At 53.9% G+C, this 19,458-nt stretch overlaps 1 protein-coding gene across 2 annotated transcripts in view; it reads left to right on the forward strand.

Moving 5' to 3' along the window:
- The window catches only part of LOC121273656 (rho guanine nucleotide exchange factor 40-like), a 231,445-nt gene that overhangs the window by 144,526 nt on the left and 67,461 nt on the right, over positions 1 to 19,458 (forward strand). For both annotated transcript variants that reach the window (XM_041180801.1, XM_041180802.1), the window contains one exon: positions 2,036 to 2,206. In XM_041180801.1, the coding sequence (XP_041036735.1) occupies positions 2,036 to 2,206 (171 nt within the window). The remainder of the gene's footprint in view (positions 1 to 2,035; positions 2,207 to 19,458) is intronic.

Raw genomic sequence — 19,458 nt, forward strand, 5'->3', positions numbered from 1 at the left:
CTCCACCCCTCCATCATTTTCGCAAGGTCCATCTCTGACACTTCCTTTCTTTGACCTCTCTGTCTCAATTTCTGGTGATAGACTGTCCACCAATATCCATTACAAGCCTACCGACTCCCACAGCTACCTCGACTACAGCTCCTCACACCCCGCTTCCTGTAAGGACTCCATCCCATTCTCTCAGTTCCTTCGCCTCCGTCGCATCTGTTCTGATGATGCTACCTTCAAAAACAGTTCCTCTGACATGTCCTCCTTCTTCCTTAACTGAGGTTTTCCACCCACGGTGGTTGACAGGGCCCTCAACTGTGTCCAGCCCATCTCCCGCGCATCCGCCCTCACGCCTTCTCCTCCCTCCCAGAAACATGATAGGGTCCCCCTTGTCCTCACTTATCACCCCACCAGCCTCCGCATTCAAAGGATCATCCTCTGCCATTTCCGCCAACTCCAGCATGATGCCACCACCAAACACATCTTCCCTTCAACCCCCCGGCGGCATTCCATAGGGATCATTCCCTCCGGGACACCCTGGTCCACTCCTCCATCACCCCCTACTCCTCAACCCCCACCGATGGCACCTCCCAATGCCCACGCAAAAGATGCAACACCTGCCCCTTTTACTTCCTCTCTCCTCACCGTCCAAGGGCCCAAACCCTCCTTTCAAGTGAAGCAGCATTTCGTTTGCATTTCCCCCAACTTAGTCTACTGCATTCGTTGCTCCCAATGCGGTCTCCTCTACATTGGAGAGACCAAACGTAAACCGGGCGACCGTTTTGCAGAACACCTGCGGTCTGTCCGCAAGAATGACCCAGACCTCCCTGTCACTTGCCGTTTTAACACTCCACCCTGCTCTCTTGCCCACATGTTTGTCCTTGGCTTGCTGCATTGTTCCAGTGAAGCCCAACGCAAACTGGAGGAACAGCACCTCATCTTCCGACTAGGCACATTACAGCCTTCTGGACTGAATATTGAGTTCAACAACTTTAGATCTTGAACTCCCTCCTCCATCCCCACCCCCTTTCTGTTTCTTCTCCCTTCCTTTTGTTTTTTTCAATAAATTATATAGATTTTTCTTTGCCCACCTATTTCCATTATTTTAAAATCTTTTATGCCCTGCTAGTCTTTCCACCCCACCCTCACTAGAGTTGGACCTTGAGTGCCCTACCATCCATTCTTAATTAGCACATTCGTTTAGATAATATCACCAACTTCAACACCTCTGTGTTCTTTTGTGCTTTTTTCTGTGACATCTTTTGATGATCTGCTCCTATCACTGCTTGTTTGTCCCTACATCCACACCACCCCCATCCACTTCTCTCCCCCCACCCCCCACTTTAAACCAGCTTATATTTCACCCCTCTCATAATTTCACTCAGTTCTGTTGAAGGGTCATGAGGACTTGAAACATCAACTCTTTTCTTCTCCACCGATGCTGCCAGACCTGCTGAGTTTTTCCAGGTAATTCTGTTTTTGTTTAGGGGACTGAGAGACACCAGTCGGTGTACAGATATCTCCCTGAGGGAGAGTGTGACAGAGAGAAAGCAGTCAGTGTACAGATATCACCCTGAGGGAGAGGGGACTGAGAGACACCAGTCAGGGTACAGATATCTCCCTTAGAGAGAGGGGACTGAGAGACACCAGTCAGTGTACAGACATCTCCCTGAGAGAGAGGGGTCTGAGAGACACCAGTCAGTGTACAGATATCTCCCTGAGAGAGAGGGGTCTGAGAGACACCAGTCAGTGTATAGATATCTCCTTAAGGGACAGGGGACTGAGAGACACCAGTCAGTGTACAGATATCTCCCTGAGAGAGAGGGGACTGATAGACACCATTCAGTGTACAGATATCTCCCTGAGAGAGAGGGGACTGAGAGACACCAGTCAGTGTACAGATATCTCGATGAGAGAGAGGGGACTGAGAGACACTAGTCAGTGTACAGATATCTCCCTGAGGGAGAGGGGGGACTGAGAGACACCGGTCGTTGTACAGCGATGCTGATAACTTGGTTGAATGTCAAGCTGGTCTTGCCCTTTGCAGGTGAACCTGAAGGAGCAAGGCCAGCTGCTCCGCCAGGACAGCTTCACCGTGAGCGCCGGGCGCCGCAAGTCGACACGCCACGTCTTCCTGTTCGAGCAGCTCATCGTGTTCAGCAAGCTGAAGCGAGCGGACGGGTGTCCCGAGACCTTCATCTACAAATCTTCCCTCAAGGTGGGTCCGATGGCGCTCACCGGGCATCGGAGGGAGCGGGGACCAGCTGAGTGTGGAGGAGAGGGGGCATTTTGGGTGGGAGGGGGCTTTGGGGGGGGGGGTTAATCGGAAGGGGATAGGACGTAGTTGGCGGAGGAGGAGCGGGAGAGGGTGGAGAATGGGGAGGGGGGAAACTGAGGGTTAATTGGGTGGAGCAGGGGGAGAGGGTGGAGGAGGGGGAGGGGGGAAGTTGGGGTGTGCAGTTGGTGGGGGAGAGGCTGGAGTAGGTATGTTGGAAGTAGGGGAGAGGGGATGTTGGGGAGGGGCAGAGTTGCGGGGGAGGGGGCAGTTGGAGGGGAGGGGGGAGTTCGGGGGGTGTTGGGGGCAATTCGGGGTAAGGGGAAGGGGCTTCTGTGGCCGGAGTTGGGGGGTGCTGGGGGGAGTTGAGGTGGAGTGGGTAGTTGGGGAGGGGGCATGTCAGGGGGAGGGGAGTGCTTCGATTTGGGGAGGGGGTGTTGGTGGGAGGGGTGCAGTTGGGTGGGAGGGGGGATTTGGAGGGGAGTTGGGGGGTGGGGGGAGTTGTTGTGTAATTGGGGGGAGGGGGGAGTTGGGGAGAAGGGATTTGGGGGGAGGGGGAGTTGGGGGGAATTGAGAGTTGGGGATGGGGGAGTTGGGGAGGGGGATGGGGCTATGGGGAGGGTGAGTTTGGGGGGAGGAGGGAGTTGGGGCAGAGGAGGGAGTGGGGGGAAGGGGAGAGTTGTGGGGGAATTGGGGGGACGGAGGGTTGGGGGGGAAGGGAGAGTTTTGGGGAGTTGGGGAGGGGGAAAGTTGGGGACGGGGAGGGGGGAGTTGGGTGAGGGTAGAGTTGGGGGAGGGGGAGAGTTGTGGATGGGGAGGGGGAGAGTTGGCTGGGGGAGGGGAAGTTGGGGGAGGGGGAGAGTTGGCTGGGGGAGGGGAAGTTGGGGGAGGGGAAGTTGGGGGAGGGGAAGTTGGGGGAGGGGGAAGTTGGGGGAGGGGGAGAGTTGGAGGGGGAGAGTTGGAGGGGGAGAGTTGGAGTGTGGTGAGAGTTGGCAGGGGGAGGGGAGAGTTGGGGGTGTGGGAGGGGAGAGTTGGGGGTGTGGGAGGGGAGAGTTGGGGAGGAGGGTTGAGGAGCAGAGAGTTGGGGGAGGGAGAGAGAGAGTAGGAGGAGGGGAGAGTAGGCGGGGGAGGGGAGAGTAGGGGCTGTGGGAGGGGAGAGTAGGGGCTGTGGGAGGGGAGAGTAGGGGCTGTGGGAGGGGAGAGTAGGGGCTGTGGGAGGGGAGAGTAGGGGCTGTGGGAGGGGAGAGTAGGGGCTGTGGGAGGGGAGAGTAGGGGCTGTGGGAGGGGAGAGTAGGGGCTGTGGGAAAGGAGAGTAGGGGCTGTGGGAGGGGGGAGTTGGGGGGAAGAGTTGGGGGAGGGAGAGGGGGAGAGTTGGCTGGGGAGGGGGAAGTTGGTGGAGGGGGAGTGTTGGAGGGGGAGAGTTGGGGACGGGGAGGGGGAGAGGAGGGGGCTGGGAGAGTTGGAGTGTGGTGAGAGTTGGGGGTGTGGGAGGGGAGAGTTGGGGGTGTGGGAGGGGAGAGTTGGGGGTGTGGGAGGGGAGAGTTGGGGGTGTGGGAGGGGAGAGTTGGGGGTGTGGGAGGGGAGAGTTGGGGGTGTGGGAGGGGAGAGTTGGGGGTGTGGGAGGGGAGAGTTGGGGAGGAGAGTTGAGGAGCAGAGAGTTGGGAGAGGGAGAGTAGAAGGAGGGGAGAGGGAGAGTAGGAGGAGGGGAGAGTAGGCGGGGGAGGGAAGAGTTGGGGGTGTGGGAGGGGAGAGTTGGCGATGGAAGGGGGAGTTGGGAGAGAGTTTGGGGAGGGGGAGGGGAGAGTTGGCGGGGAGGGGGGCGAGTTGGGGCGAGGGGAGGGGGGGCCTTTGCATTTTGCACATGAGAAAAAATGACCAGGATATAAAAAAGAAAAGCTCATTGGGCCTTGAAGCAATCTCGGTCACGAGAAGCACAGGGGGGGACACACGAGGTGTGAGTCTCCTACAACAGCACAGTAACAGGACAGCAGGTATCACACAAACAGGAGCAGGAGCAGGCCATTCGGCCCCTCGGGCCTGCTCTGCCATCCTAGCTGATTGCAGCTGACCCTTCTAATCTCAACGCTGGCAATCCCGCTCTCTCCAACCCAACCCCACCACCCCCCCCCACGCCTCCGAGTTGAGTGGAGGAGGCTAGTTGGGGGTGGGAGGGGTTAGTTCGGGGGAGGGAGGGATCTTTTGTGGGGGGAGGGGGAAGTTGGGGGGATTTGGCGGGGGGGGGAGTTGGGGAAGGGGGACTTGGGGGGTGAGGTAGGAGTTGGGGGGAGGGGAGAGTTGGGGAGGGGGGGGTTGGGCGTGGGAGTTGGGGAGAGGGGAGAGTTGTGGGGAGGAGAGGAGAGTTGGGGGTGAGGTGGGAGTTGGGGTCGAGGAGAGTTGGGGAGGGGAGAGTTGGGTGGGTGAGGGGAGAGTTGTTGGGGGGAGAGGGGAGTTGGTGGGGTAAGAGGGGAGTTGGGAGGGGAGAGTTGGGGGTAAAGGGGGAGTTGGGGGGAGAGTTGGGAGGGGGGAGAGGAGAGTTGGGAGGGGGGAGAGGAGAGTTGGGAGGGGGGAGAGGAGAGTTGGGAGGGGGGAGAGGAGAGTTGGGAGGGGGGAGAGGAGAGTTGGGAGGGGGGAGAGGAGAGTTGGGAGGGGGGAGAGGAGAGTTGGGAGGGGGGAGAGGAGAGTTGGGAGGGGGGAGAGGAGAGTTGGGAGGGGGGAGAGGAGAGTTGGGGGGTATGGGGGGAGTTGGGGGTGAGGTGGGAGTTGGGGAGGAGGAGAGTTGGGTGGGGAAGTCGGGGGAGAGGAGAGTTGTGGGGTTTGGGGGAAGGGGAGAGTTGGGAGGGGGAGAGTTGGGGAGGGTGAAGGGGAGTTGGAGGGAGGGGGGAGAGGAGAGTTGGTGGGGTAAGAGGGGAGTTGGGGGGAGGGGAGAGTTTGCGTAAAGGGGGAGTTCGGAGGAGGGGAGAGTTGCGAGGGGGGAGAGTTGGGGAGGGTGAGGGGGAGCTGGAGGGAGGGGAGAGTTGGGGGGTAAGGGGGAGTTGGGGGGTAAGGGGGAGTTGGGGGGTAAGGGGGAGTTGGGGGGTAAGGGGGAGTTGTGGGGAGGGGAGAGTTGGGGGGTAAAGGGAGAGTTGCACTTGCAGGCGGTGGGCGTTCCCCAGGCGTCTGCTGCCCTCGTCCTTCCAGACGGTAGTACAAGTCCCACCCCCACCCTCCCGCCCTGCCCCGCACCCCCACCCCCCCAACATCAGATTTTAGCGAGGAGGGCTGGGTCGGTGGCGGGGGGGCGTCGACAGGGCTGTGGCTGCCTTTGCCCTGGGTCGTGCCCGGCTCTTTTGGGTCAGGCGGCGCCATGAGATCCGTGAGACTTGCCTTCCTTCCGTGAACAGTGGGTCGTCCGGAGAGGGAGCTCAGGTCCGACAGCAGTGCCGGACATCAGGAATCACATTCGGCCCCGTGTCCTTCCCCAACCCCGCCAAAGGGGGCATCAGATGCGTTTCTCACGACAGTCGGCGATGGTTTCTACAGCCGCGCTGGACCAGCGGCAACACCGCCTCCCTCTGGTCAGTAGGGGGTCGTGAAACCTGATCGGACAGTTCGTTCACAGGTACGACGGGCCGCACAGCCTGCCTCTTCTCCCGTCCGGCTCCGCTTTTCGGGATTTCGGTGACCCGGTCGTGTTGAATCGGTTTAATCCCGGCTGCTTGCCGGAAAGAATTCCTTGTCCGGGCGCTGCTCGGGATCACAGAGCCTGCCTGGTGGACGGTGGGGCGGGGGGGAGGCTGCTGGAGGAGCGGTGGTGCGTTGGGGGGTGGTGAGCTTTGGAAAGTGACCGGTCCTCAACGGGGTGTAGTTGAGCGCAGGGGGCGTTTTTATTATTGACACCGAGGAGATGGTTCTGTTTGGTAACCGCGGTGTACCCTCTGCCACCTCCTTTTCGGAGACCCACCCGTTCCCTCGGGGGATCAGTTTCCATCGTGAAATAACCCCCCCAGTCAGCATCCGACGCAGATCCCCGCTCTGAAAGAGGATCCCTGACGGAGAGACTCCCCCTTTAAAAGGGGTCCCTGACAGAGACTCCCTCTTTAAAAGGGGGTCCCTGACAGAGAGAGACTCCCTCTTTAAAAGGGGGTCCCTGACGGAGAGACTCCCTCTTTAAAAGCGGGTCCCTGACAGAGAGAGACTCCCTCTTTAAAAGGAGTCCCTGATGGAAAGAGACTCCCTCTTTAAAAGGGGTCCCTGACGGAAAGAGACTCCCTCTTTAAAAGGGGTCCCTGACAGAGAGAGACTCCCTCTTTAAAAGGGGGTCCCTGACAGAGAGAGACTCCCTCTTTAAAAGGGGGTCCCTGACAGAGAGAGACTCCCTCTTTAAAAGGGGGTCCCTGACAGAGAGAGACTCCCTCTTTAAAAGGGGGTCCCTGACGGAGAGACTCCCTCTTTAAAGGGGGTCCCTGATGGAGAGACTCCCTCTTTAAAGGGGGTCCCTGACGGAGAGACTCCCTCTTTAAAGGGGGTCCCTGACGGAGAGACTCCCTCTTTAAAGGGGGTCCCTGACGGAGACACTCCCTCTTCAAAGGGGGTCCCTGACAGAGAGGGACGCCCTCTTTAAAAGGGGGTCCCTGACAGAGAGACTCCCTCTTTAAAAGGGGGTTCCTGACGGAGAGACTCCCTCTTTAAAAGGGGTCCCTAATGGAGAGACTCCCTCTTTAAAAGAGGGTTCCTGACGGAGAGACTCCCTCTTTAAAAGGGGGTCCCTGACAGAGAGAGACTCCCTCTTTAAAAGGGGGTCCCTGATGGAGAGAGACTCCCTCCTTAAAAGGGGTCACTGACGTTGAGACTCCCTCTTTAAAAGGGGGTCCCTGACAGAGAGAGACTCCCTCTTTAAAAGGAGTCCCTGATGGAAAGAGACTCCCTCTTTAAAAGGGGTCCCTGACGGAAAGAGACTCCCTCTTTAAAAGGGGTCCCTGACAGAGAGAGACTCCCTCTTTAAAAGGGGGTCCCTGACAGAGAGAGACTCCCTCTTTAAAAGGGGGTCCCTGACAGAGAGAGACTCCCTCTTTAAAAGGGGGTCCCTGACGGAGAGACTCCCTCTTTAAAAGGGGTCCCTGATGGAGAGACTCCCTCTTTAAAAAGGGTCCCTGACGGAGAGACTCCCTCTTCAAAGGGGGTCCCTGACAGAGAGGGACGCCCTCTTTAAAAGGGGGTCCCTGACAGAGAGGGACGCCCTCTTTAAAAGGGGGTCCCTGACAGAGAGACTCCCTCTTTAAAAGGGGGTCCCTGATGGAGAGAGACTCCCTCCTTAAAAGGGGTCACTGACGTTGAGACTCCCTCTTTAAAAGGGGGTCCCTGACAGAGAGAGACTCCCTCTTTAAAAGGAGTCCCTGATGGAAAGAGACTCCCTCTTTAAAAGGGGTCCCTGACGGAAAGAGACTCCCTCTTTAAAAGGGATCCCTGACAGAGAGAGACTCCCTCTTTAAAAGGGGGTCCCTGACAGAGAGAGACTCCCTCTTTAAAAGGGGGTCCCTGACAGAGAGAGACTCCCTCTTTAAAAGGGGGTCCCTGACGGAGAGACTCCCTCTTTAAAAGGGGTCCCTGATGGAGAGACTCCCTCTTTAAAAAGGGTCCCTGACGGAGAGACTCCCTCTTCAAAGGGGGTCCCTGACAGAGAGGGACGCCCTCTTTAAAAGGGGGTCCCTGACAGAGAGGGACGCCCTCTTTAAAAGGGGGTCCCTGACAGAGAGACTCCCTCTTTAAAAGGGGGTTCCTGACGGAGAGACTCCCTCTTTAAAAGGGGGTCCCTGACAGAGAGAGACTCCCTCTTTAAAAGGGGGTCCCTGATGGAGAGAGACTCCCTCTTTAAAAGGGGTCACTGACGTTGAGACTCCCTCTTTAAAAGGGGTCACTGACGTTGAGACTCCCTCTTTAAAAGGGGTCACTGACGTTGAGACTCCCTCTTTAAAAGGGGGTCCCTGACAGAGAGACTCCCTCTTTAAAAGGGGTCGTTGACGGAGAGAGACTCCCTCTTTAAAAGCGGTCCCTGACGTAGAGACAGGCTGTTCAGGATTGTTTTGAAACTGCACATTCCTTGATGATGGGATAAATTAACAAAAGTCACAATGTGAACATGAGCAAAGAGCGACAGGAAACCCCCCCACCTCCTCTGTTTATTTAGGCACTGGCCCAATCCTAGCACGCCCACACACTCATTAAAAGCTTCAGGGGACTAGAAACAAGACGACAGAGGAAACCAGCAATGAGATTTAAAATGAGGATGGGCTCAGACCCAAGGAGTGCTTTAGATTGTTAACCCTATTCCATCTGAAGTCATCTGTACCGATGTTAATCCAGCTCCCTCACACTGTCACTCAGTAACCCCTCTCCCCCCAGCACCCTGTGTTACTGACTGTATCTGTACTGAAGTTAATCCAGCTCCATCACACTCTCACTCAGTAACCCCTCTCCCCCCAGCACCCTGTGTTACTGACTGTATCTGTACTGATGTTAATCCAGCTCCCTCACACTGTCACTCAGTAACCCCTCTCCCCCCAGCACCCTGTGTTACTAACTGTACCTGTACTGATGTTAATCCAGCTCCCTCACACTGTCACTCAGTAACCCCTCTCTCCCCGGCACCCTGTGTTACTGACTGTATCTGTACTGATGTTAATCCAGCTCCCTCACACTGTCACTCAGTAACCTCTCTCCTCCAGCACCATGTTACTGACTGTATCTGTACTGATGTTAATCCAGCTCCCTCACACTGTCACTCAGTAACCCCTCACCCCCCCCCAGCACCCTGTGTCACTGACTGTATCTGTACTGATGATAATCCAGCTCCCTCACACTGTCACTCAGTAACCCCTCCCCCCAGGACCCTGTGTTACTGACGGTATCTGTACTGATGTTAATCCAGCTCCCTCACACTATCACTCAGTAACCACTCTCCCCCCAGCACCCTGTGTTATTGAGTGTATCTGTCCTGATGTTAATCCAGCTCCCTCACACTGTCACTCAGTAAACCCTCTCCCCCCAGCACCCTGTGTTACTGACTGTATCTGTACTGATGTTAATCCAGCTCCTTCACACTGTCACTCAGCAACCCCTCTCCCCCCCAACACCCTGTGTTACTGACTGTATCTGTACTGATGTTAATCGAGCTCCCTCACACTGTCACTCAGTAACCCCTCTCCCCTCCAGCTCCCTGTGTTACTGACTGTACCTGTACTGTTAATCCAGCTCCCTCACACTGTCACTCAGTAACCCCTCTCCCTCCCAGCACCCTGTGTTACTGACTGTATCTGTACTGATGTTAATTCAGCTCCCTCACACTGTCACTCAGTAACCCCTCTCCCCCGAGCACCCTGTGTTACTGACTGTATCTGTACTGATGGTAACCCAGCTCCCTCACACTGTTACTCAGTAACCTCTCTCCTCCAGCACCATGTTACTGACTGTATCTGTACTGATGTTAATCCAGCTCCCTCACACTGTCACTCAGTAACCCCTCTCTCCCCGGCACCCTGTGTTACTGACTGTATCTGTACTGATGTTAATCCAGCTCCCTCACACCGTCATTCAGTAATCCCTCTCCTCCCCAGCACCATGTTATTGACTGTATCTGTACTGATGTTAATCCAGCTCCCTCACACTGTCACTTAGTAACCCCTATCCCCCCCGCACCCTGTGTTACTGACTGCATCTGTACTGATGTTAATCCAACTCCCTCACACTGTCACTTAGTAACCCCTCTCCCCCCAGCACCCTGAGTTAATGACTTTATCTGTACTGATGTTAATCCAACTCCCTCACACTGTCACTTAGTAACCCCTCTCCCCCCAGCTCCCTGTGTTACTGACTGTATCTGTACTGATGTTAATCCAGCTCCTTCACACTGTCACTCAGTAACCCCTCTCCCCCCCAACACCCTGTGTTACTGACTGTATCTGTACTGATGTTAATCGAGCTCCCTCACACTGTCACTCAGTAACCCCTCTCCCCTCCAGCTCCCTGTGTTATTGACTGTACCTGTACTGATGTTAATCCAGCTCCCTCACACTGTCACTCAGTAACCCAGCTCCCTCACACTGTCACTCAGTAACCCCTCTCCCTCCCAGCACCCTGTGTTACTGACTGTATCTGTACTGATGTTAACCCAGCTCCCTCACACTGTTACTCAGTAACCTCTCTCCTCCAGCACCATGTTACTGACTGTATCTGTACTGATGTTAATCCAGCTCCCTCACACGGTCACTCAGTAACCCCTCTCCCCCCAGCACCCTGTGTTACTGACTGTATCTGTACTGATGTTAATCCAGCTCCCTCACACTGTCACTCAGTAACCCCTCCCCCAGCACCCTGTGTTACTGACTGTATCTGTACTGATGTTAATCCAGCTCCCTCACACTGTCACTCAGTAACCCCTCCCCCAGCACCCTGTGTTACTGACTGTATCTGCACTGATGTTAATCCAGCTCCCTCACACTGTCACTCAGTAACCCCTCTCCCCCCAGCGCCCTGTGTTACTGACTGTATCTGTACTGATGTTAATCCAGCTCCCTCACACTGTCACTCAGTAACCCCTCTCCCCCCAGCACCCTGTGTTACTGACTGTACCTGTACTGATGTTAATCCAGCTCCCTCACACTGTCACTCATTAACCCCTCTCTCCCCGGCACCCTGTGTTACTGACTGTATCTGTACTGATGTTAATCCAGCTCCCTCACACTGTCATTCAGTAATCCCTCTCCTCCCCAGCACCATGTTATTGACTGTATCTGTATTGATGTTAATCCAGCTCCCTCACACTGACACTCAGTAACCCCTCTCTCCCCAGCGCCCTGTGTTACTGACAGTATCTGTACTGATGTTAATCCAGCTCCCTCACACTGTCACTCAGTAACCCCTCTCTCCCCGGCACCCTGTGTTACTGACTGTATCTGTACTGATGTTAATCCAGCTCCCTCACACTGTCACTCAGTAACCTCTCTCCTCCAGCACCATGTTACTGACTGTATCTGTACTGATGTTAATCCAGCTCCCTCACACTGTCACTCAGTAACCCCTCACCCCCCCCAGCACCCTGTGTCACTGACTGTATCTGTACTGATGATAATCCAGCTCCCTCACACTGTCACTCAGTAACCCCTCCCCCCAGGACCCTGTGTTACTGACGGTATCTGTACTGATGTTAATCCAGCTCCCTCACACTATCACTCAGTAACCCCTCTCCCCCCAGCACCCTGTGTTATTGAGTGTATCTGTCCTGATGTTAATCCAGCTCCCTCACACTGTCACTCAGTAAACCCTCTCCCCCCAGCACCCTGTGTTACTGACTGTATCTGTACTGATGTTAATCCAGCTCCTTCACACTGTCACTCAGTAACCCCTCTCCCCCCCAACACCCTGTGTTACTGACTATCTGTACTGATGTTAATCGAGCTCCCTCACACTGTCACTCAGTAACCCCTCTCCCCTCCAGCTCCCTGTGTTACTGACTGTACCTGTACTGATGTTAATCCAGCTCCCTCACACTGTCACTCAGTAACCCAGCTCCCTCACACTGTCACTCAGTAACCCCTCTCCCTCCCAGCACCCTGTGTTACTGACTGTATCTGTACTGATGTTAATTCAGCTCCCTCACACTGTCACTCAGTAACCCCTCTCCCCCGAGCACCCTGTGTTACTGACTGTATCTGTACTGATGTTAACCCAGCTCCCTCACACTGTTACTCAGTAACCTCTCTCCTCCAGCACCATGTTACTGACTGTACCTGTACTGATGTTAATCCAGCTCCCTCACACTGTCACTCAGTAACCCCTCTCTCCCCGGCACCCTGTGTTACTGACTGTATCTGTACTGATGTTAATCCAGCTCCCTCACACCGTCATTCAGTAATCCCTCTCCTCCCCAGCACCATGTTATTGACTGTATCTGTACTGATGTTAATCCAGCTCCCTCACACTGTCACTTAGTAACCCCTCTCCCCCCCGCACCCTGTGTTACTGACTGCATCTGTACTGATGTTAATCCAACTCCCTCACACTGTCACTTAGTAACCCCTCTCCCCCCAGCACCCTGAGTTAATGACTTTATCTGTACTGATGTTAATCCAGCTCCCTCACACTGTCACTCAGTAACCCCTCTCCCCCCTGCACCCTGTGTTACTGACTGTATCTGTACTGATGTTAATCCAGCTCCTTCACACTGTCACTCAGTAACCCCTCTCCCCCCCAACACCCTGTGTTACTGACTGTATCTGTACTGATGTTAATCGAGCTCCCTCACACTGTCACTCAGTAACCCCTCTCCCCTCCAGCTCCCTGTGTTACTGACTGTACCTGTACTGATGTTAATTCAGCTCCCTCACACTGTCACTCAGTAACCCAGCTCCCTCACACTGTCACTCAGTAACCCCTCTCCCCCGAGCACCCTGTGTTACTGACTGTATCTGTACTGATGTTAACCCAGCTCCCTCACACTGTTACTCAGTAACCTCTCTCCTCCAGCACCATGTTACTGACTGTATCTGTACTGATGTTAATCCAGCTCCCTCACACTGTCACTCAGTAACCCCTCCCCCAGCACCCTGTGTTACTGACTGTATCTGCACTGATGTTAATCCAGCTCCCTCACACTGTCACTCAGTAACCCCTCTCCCCCCAGCGCCCTGTGTTACTGACTGTATCTGTACTGATGTTAATCCAGCTCCCTCACACTGTCACTCAGTAACCCCTCTCCCCCCAGCACCCTGTGTTACTGACTGTACCTGTACTGATGTTAATCCAGCTCCCTCACACTGTCACTCAGTAACCCCTCTCTCCCCGGCACCCTGTGTTACTGACTGTATCTGTACTGATGTTAATCCAGCTCCCTCACACCGTCATTCAGTAATCCCTCTCCTCCCCAGCACCATGTTATTGACTGTATCTGTACTGATGTTAATCCAGCTCCCTCACACTGTCACTTAGTAACCCTCTCCCCCCCGCACCCTGTGTTACTGACTGCATCTGTACTGATGTTAATCCAACTCCCTCACACTGTCACTTAGTAACCGCTCTCCCCCCAGCACCCTGAGTTAATGACTTTATCTGTACTGATGTTAATCCAGCTCCCTCACACTGTCACTTAGTAACCCCTCTCCCCCCAGCTCCCTGTGTTACTGACTGTATCTGTACTGATGTTAATCCAGCTCCTTCACACTGTCACTCAGTAACCCCTCTCCCCCCAACATCCTGTGTTACTGACTGTATCTGTACTGATGTTAATCGAGCTCCCTCACACTGTCACTCAGTAACCCCTCTCCCCCCAGCACCCTGTGTTACTGACTGTATCTGTACTGATGTTAATCGAGCTCCCTCACACTGTCCCTCAGTAACCCCTCTCCCCTCCAGCTCCCTGTGTTGCTGACTGTACCTGTACTGATGTTAATCCAGCTCCCTCACTCTGTCACTCAGTAACCCCTCTCCCACCAGCACCCTGTGTTACTGACTGTATCTGTACTGATGTTAATCCAGCTCCCTCACTCTGTCACTCAGTAACCCCTCTCCCCCCAGCACCCTGTGTTACTGACTGTATCTGTACTGATGTTAATGCAGCTCCTTCACACTGTCACTCAGTAACCCCTCTCCCCCCCAACACCCTGTGTTACTGACTGTATCTGTACTGATGTTAATCGAGCTCCCTCACACTGTCACTCAGTAACCCCTCTCCCCTCCAGCTCCCTGTGTTACTGACTGTACCTGTACTGATGTTAATCCAGCTCCCTCACACTGTCACTCAGTAACCCAGCTCCCTCACACTGTCACTCAGTAACCCCTCTCCCTCCCAGCACCCTGTGTTACTGACTATATCTGTACTGATGTTAACCCAGCTCCCTCACACTGTTACTCAGTAACCTCTCTCCTCCAGCACCATGTTACTGACTGTATCTGTACTGATGTTAATCCAGCTCCCTCACACTGTCACTCAGTAACCCCTCTCCCCCCAGCACCCTGTGTTACTGACTGTATCTGTACTGATGTTAATCCAGCTCCCTCACACTGTCACTCAGTAACCCCTCCCCCAGCACCCTGTGTTACTGACTGTATCTGTACTGATGTTAATCCAGCTCCCTCACACTGTCACTCAGTAACCCCTCCCCCAGCACCCTGTGTTACTGACTGTATCTGCACTGATGTTAATCCAGCTCCCTCACACTGTCACTCAGTAACCCCTCTCCCCCCAGCGCCCTGTGTTACTGACAGTATCTGTACTGATGTTAATCCAGCTCCCTCACACTGTCATTCAGTAATCCCTCTCCTCCCCAGCACCATGTTATTGACTGTATCTGTATTGATGTTAATCCAGCTCCCTCACACTGACACTCAGTAACCCCTCTCTCCCCAGCGCCCTGTGTTACTGACAGTATCTGTACTGATGTTAATCCAGCTCCTTCACACTGTCACTCAGTAACCCCGCGCCCCCCAGCACCCTGTGTTACTGACTGTATCTGTACTGATGTTAATCCAGCTCCCTCACACTGTCACTCAGTAACCCCTCTACCCCCAGCACCCTGAGTTACTGACTGTATCTGTACTGATGTTAATCCAGCTCCTTCACACTGTCACTCAGTAACCTCTCTCCTCCAGCACCATGTTACTGACTGTATCTGTACTGATGTTAATCCAGCTCCCTCACACTGTCACTCAGTAACCCCTCACCCTCCAGCACCCTGTGTTACTGACTGTATCTGTACTGATGTTAATCCAGCTCCCTCACACTATCACTCAGTAACCCCTCTCTCCCCAGCACCCTGTGTTACTGACAGTATCTGTACTGATGTTAATCCAGCTCCCTCACACTGTCACTCAGTAACCCAGCTCCCTCACACTGTCACTCAGTAACCCCTCTCCCCCCAGCACCATGTTACTGACTGTATCTGTACTGATGTTAATCCAGCTCCCTCACACTGTCACTCAGTAACCCCTCTCCCCTCAGCACCTTGTTACTGACTGTATCTGTACTGATGTTAATCCAGCTCCCTCACTCTATCACTCAGTAACCCCTCTGCCCCCAGCACCCTGTGTTACTGACAGTATCTGTACTGATGTTAATCCAGCTCCCTCACACTGTCACTTAGTAACCCCTCTCCCCCCCGCACCCTGTGTTACTGACTGCATCTGTACTGATGTTAATCCAGCTCCCTCACTCTGTCACTTAGTAACCTCTCTCCCCCCAGCACCCTGAGTTAATGACTTTATCTGTACTGATGTTAATCCAGCTCCTTCACACTGTCACTCAGTAACCCCTCTCCCCCCAACATCCTGTGTTACTGACTGTATCTGTACTGATGTTAATCGAGCTCCCTCACACTGTCCCTCAGTAACCCCTCTCCCCTCCAGCTCACTGTGTTGCTGACTGTACCTGTACTGATGTTAATCCAGCTCCCTCACACTGTCACTCAGTAACCCCTCTCCCTCCCAGCACCCTGTGTTACTGACTGTATCTGTACTGTTAATCCAGCTCCCTCACACTGTCAGTCAGCAACCCCTCTCCCCCCAGCACCCTGTGTTACTGACTGTATCTGTACTGATGTTAATCCAGCTCCCTCACACTGTCACTCAGTAACCCCTCTCCCCCCAGCATCCTGTGTTACTGACTGTATCTGTACTGATGTTAATCCAGCTCCCTCACACTGTCACTCAGTAACCCCTCCCCCAGCACCCTGTGTTACAGACTGTATCTGTACTGATGTTAATCCAGCTCCCTCACACTGTCACTCAGTAACCCCTCTCCACCCAGTGCCCTGTGTTACTGACTGTATCTGTACTGATGTTAATCGAGCTCCCTCACACTGTTACTCAGTAACCCCTCTCCCCCCCAGCACCCTGTGTTACTGAGTGTATCTGTACTGATGTTAATCGAGCTCCCTCACACTGTTACTCAGTAACCCCTCTCCCCCCCAGCACCCTGTGTTACTGAGTGTATCTGTACTGATGTTAATCCAGCTCCCTCACACTGTCACTCAGTAACCCCTCTCTCCCCGGCACCCTGTGTTACTGACTGTATCTGTACTGATGTTAATCCAGCTCCCTCACACTGTCATTCAGTAACCCCTCTCCTCCCAGCACCATGTTATTGACTGTATCTGTATTGATGTTAATCCAGCTCCCTCACACTGACACTCAGTAACCCCTCTCTCCCCAGCGCCCTGTGTTACTGACTGCATCTGTACTGATGTTAATCCAGCTCCCTCACACTGTCACTCAGTAACCCCTCTCCCCTCAGCACCCTTTGTTACTGACAGTATCTGTACTGATGTTAATCCAGCTCCTTCACACTGTCACTCAGTAACCTCTCTCCTCCAGCACCATGTTACTGACTGTATCTGTACTGATGTTAATCCAGCTCCCTCACACTGTCACTCAGTAACCCCTCACCCTCAGCACCCTGTGTTACTGACTGTATCTGTACTGATGTTAATCCAGCTCCTTCACACTGTCACTCAGTAACCCCTCTCCCCCCAGCACCCTGTGTTACTGACGGTATCTGTACTGATGTTAATCCAGCTCCCTCACACTATCACTCAGTAACCCCTCTCCCCCCAGCACCCTGTGTTACTGACAGTATCTGTACTGATGTTAATCCAGCTCCTTCACTCTATCACTCAGTAACCCCTCTGCCCCCAGCACCCTGTGTTACTGACAGTATCTGTACTGATGTTAATCCAGCTCCCTCACACTGTCACTTAGTAACCCCTCTCCCCCCCGCACCCTGTGTTACTGACTGCATCTGTACTGATGTTAATCCAGCTCCCTCACACTGTCACTTAGTAACCCCTCTCCCCCCAGCACCCTGAGTTAATGACTTTATCTGTACTGATGTTAATCCAGCTCCTTCACACTGTCACTCAGTAACCCCTCTCCCCCCAACATCCTGTGTTACTGAATGTATCTGTACTGATGTTAATCGAGCTCCCTCACACTGTCCCTCAGTAACCCCTCTCCCCTCCAGCTCACTGTGTTGCTGACTGTACCTGTACTGATGTTAATCCAGCTCCCTCACACTGTCACTCAGTAACCCCTCTCCCCCCAGCGCCCTGTGTTACTGACTGTATCTGTACTGATGTTAATCCAGCTCCCTCACACTGTCACTCAGTATCCCCTCTCCCCCCAGCACCCTGTGTTACTGACTGTACCTGTACTGATGTTAATCCAGCTCCCTCACACTGTCACTCAGTAACCCCTCTCTCCCCGGCACCCTGTGTTACTGACTGTATCTGTACTGATGTTAATCCAGCTCCCTCACACTGTCATTCAGTAATCCCTCTCCTCCCCAGCACCATGTTATTGACTGTATCTGTATTGATGTTAATCCAGCTCCCTCACACTGACACTCAGTAACCCCTCTCTCCCCAGCGCCCTGTGTTACTGACAGTATCTGTACTGATGTTAATCCAGCTCCTTCACACTGTCACTCAGTAACCCCGCTCCCCCCAGCACCCTGTGTTACTGACTGTATCTGTACTGATGTTAATCCAGCTCCCTCACACTGTCACTCAGTAACCCCTCTACCCCCAGCACCCTGAGTTACTGACTGTATCTGTACTGATGTTAATCCAGCTCCTTCACACTGTCACTCAGTAACCTCTCTCCTCCAGCACCCTGTGTTACTGACTGTATCTGTACTGATGTTAATCCAGCTCCCTCACTCTATCACTCAGTAACCCCTCTGCCCCCAGCACCCTGTGTTACTGACAGTATCTGTACTGATGTTAATCCAGCTCCCTCACACTGTCACTTAGTAACCCCTCTCCCCCCCGCACCCTGTGTTACTGACTGCATCTGTACTGATGTTAATCCAGCTCCCTCACTCTGTCACTTAGTAACCCCTCTCCCCCCAGCACCCTGAGTTAATGACTTTATCTGTACTGATGTTAATCCAGCTCCTTCACACTGTCACTCAGTAACCCCTCTCCCCCCAACATCCTGTGTTACTGACTGTATCTGTACTGATGTTAATCGAGCTCCCTCACACTGTCCCTCAGTAACCCCTCTCCCCTCCAGCTCACTGTGTTGCTGACTGTACCTGTACTGATGTTAATCCAGCTCCCTCACACTGTCACTCAGTAACCCCTCTCCCTCCCAGCACCCTGTGTTACTGACTGTATCTGTACTGTTAATCCAGCTCCCTCACACTGTCAGTCAGCAACCCCTCTCCCCCCAGCACCCTGTGTTACTGACTGTATCTGTACTGATGTTAATCCAGCTCCCTCACACTGTCACTCAGTAACCCCTCTCCCCCCCAGCACCCTGTGTTACTGACTGTATCTGTACTGATGTTAACCCAGTTCCCTCACACTTACTCAGTAACCTCTCTCCTCCAGCACCATGTTACTGACTGTATCTGTACTGATGTTAATCCAGCTCCCTCACACTGTCACTCAGTAACCCCTCCCCCCAGGACCCTGTGTTACTGACGGTATCTGTACTGATGTTAAACCAGCTCCCTCACACTATCACTCAGTAACCCCTCTCCCCCCAGCACCCTGTGTTATTGAGTGTATCTGTCCTGATGTTAATCCAGCTCCCTCACACTGTCACTCAGTAAACCCTCTCCCCCCAGCACCCTGTGTTACTGAGTGTATCTGTACTGATGTTAATCCAGCTCCTTCACACTGTCACTCAGTAACCCCTCTCCCCCCCAACACCCTGTGTTACTGACTATCTGTACTGATGTTAATCCAGCTCCCTCACACTGTCACTCAGTAACCCCTCTCCCCTCCAGCTCCCTGTGTTACTGACTGTACCTGTACTGATGTTAATCCAGCTCCCTCACACTGTCACTCAGTAACCCAGCTCCCTCACACTGTCACTCAGTAACCCCTCTCCCTCCCAGCACCCTGTGTTACTGACTGTATCTGTACTGATGTTAATTCAGCTCCCTCACACTGTCACTCAGTAACCCCTCTCCCCCGAGCACCCTGTGTTACTGACTGTATCTGTACTGATGTTAACCCTGCTCCCTCACACTGTTACTCAGTAACCTCTCTCCTCCAGCACCATGTTACTGACTGTATCTGTACTGATGTTAATCCAGCTCCCTCACACTGTCACTCAGTAACCCCTCCCCCAGCACCCTGTGTTACTGACTGTATCTGCACTGATGTTAATCCAGCTCCCTCACACTGTCACTCAGTAACCCCTCTCCCCCCAGCGCCCTGTGT

This window comes from Carcharodon carcharias (genome assembly GCF_017639515.1).
Source record: "Carcharodon carcharias isolate sCarCar2 chromosome 27 unlocalized genomic scaffold, sCarCar2.pri SUPER_27_unloc_1, whole genome shotgun sequence".
Classification (NCBI taxonomy): domain Eukaryota; kingdom Metazoa; phylum Chordata; class Chondrichthyes; order Lamniformes; family Lamnidae; genus Carcharodon; species Carcharodon carcharias.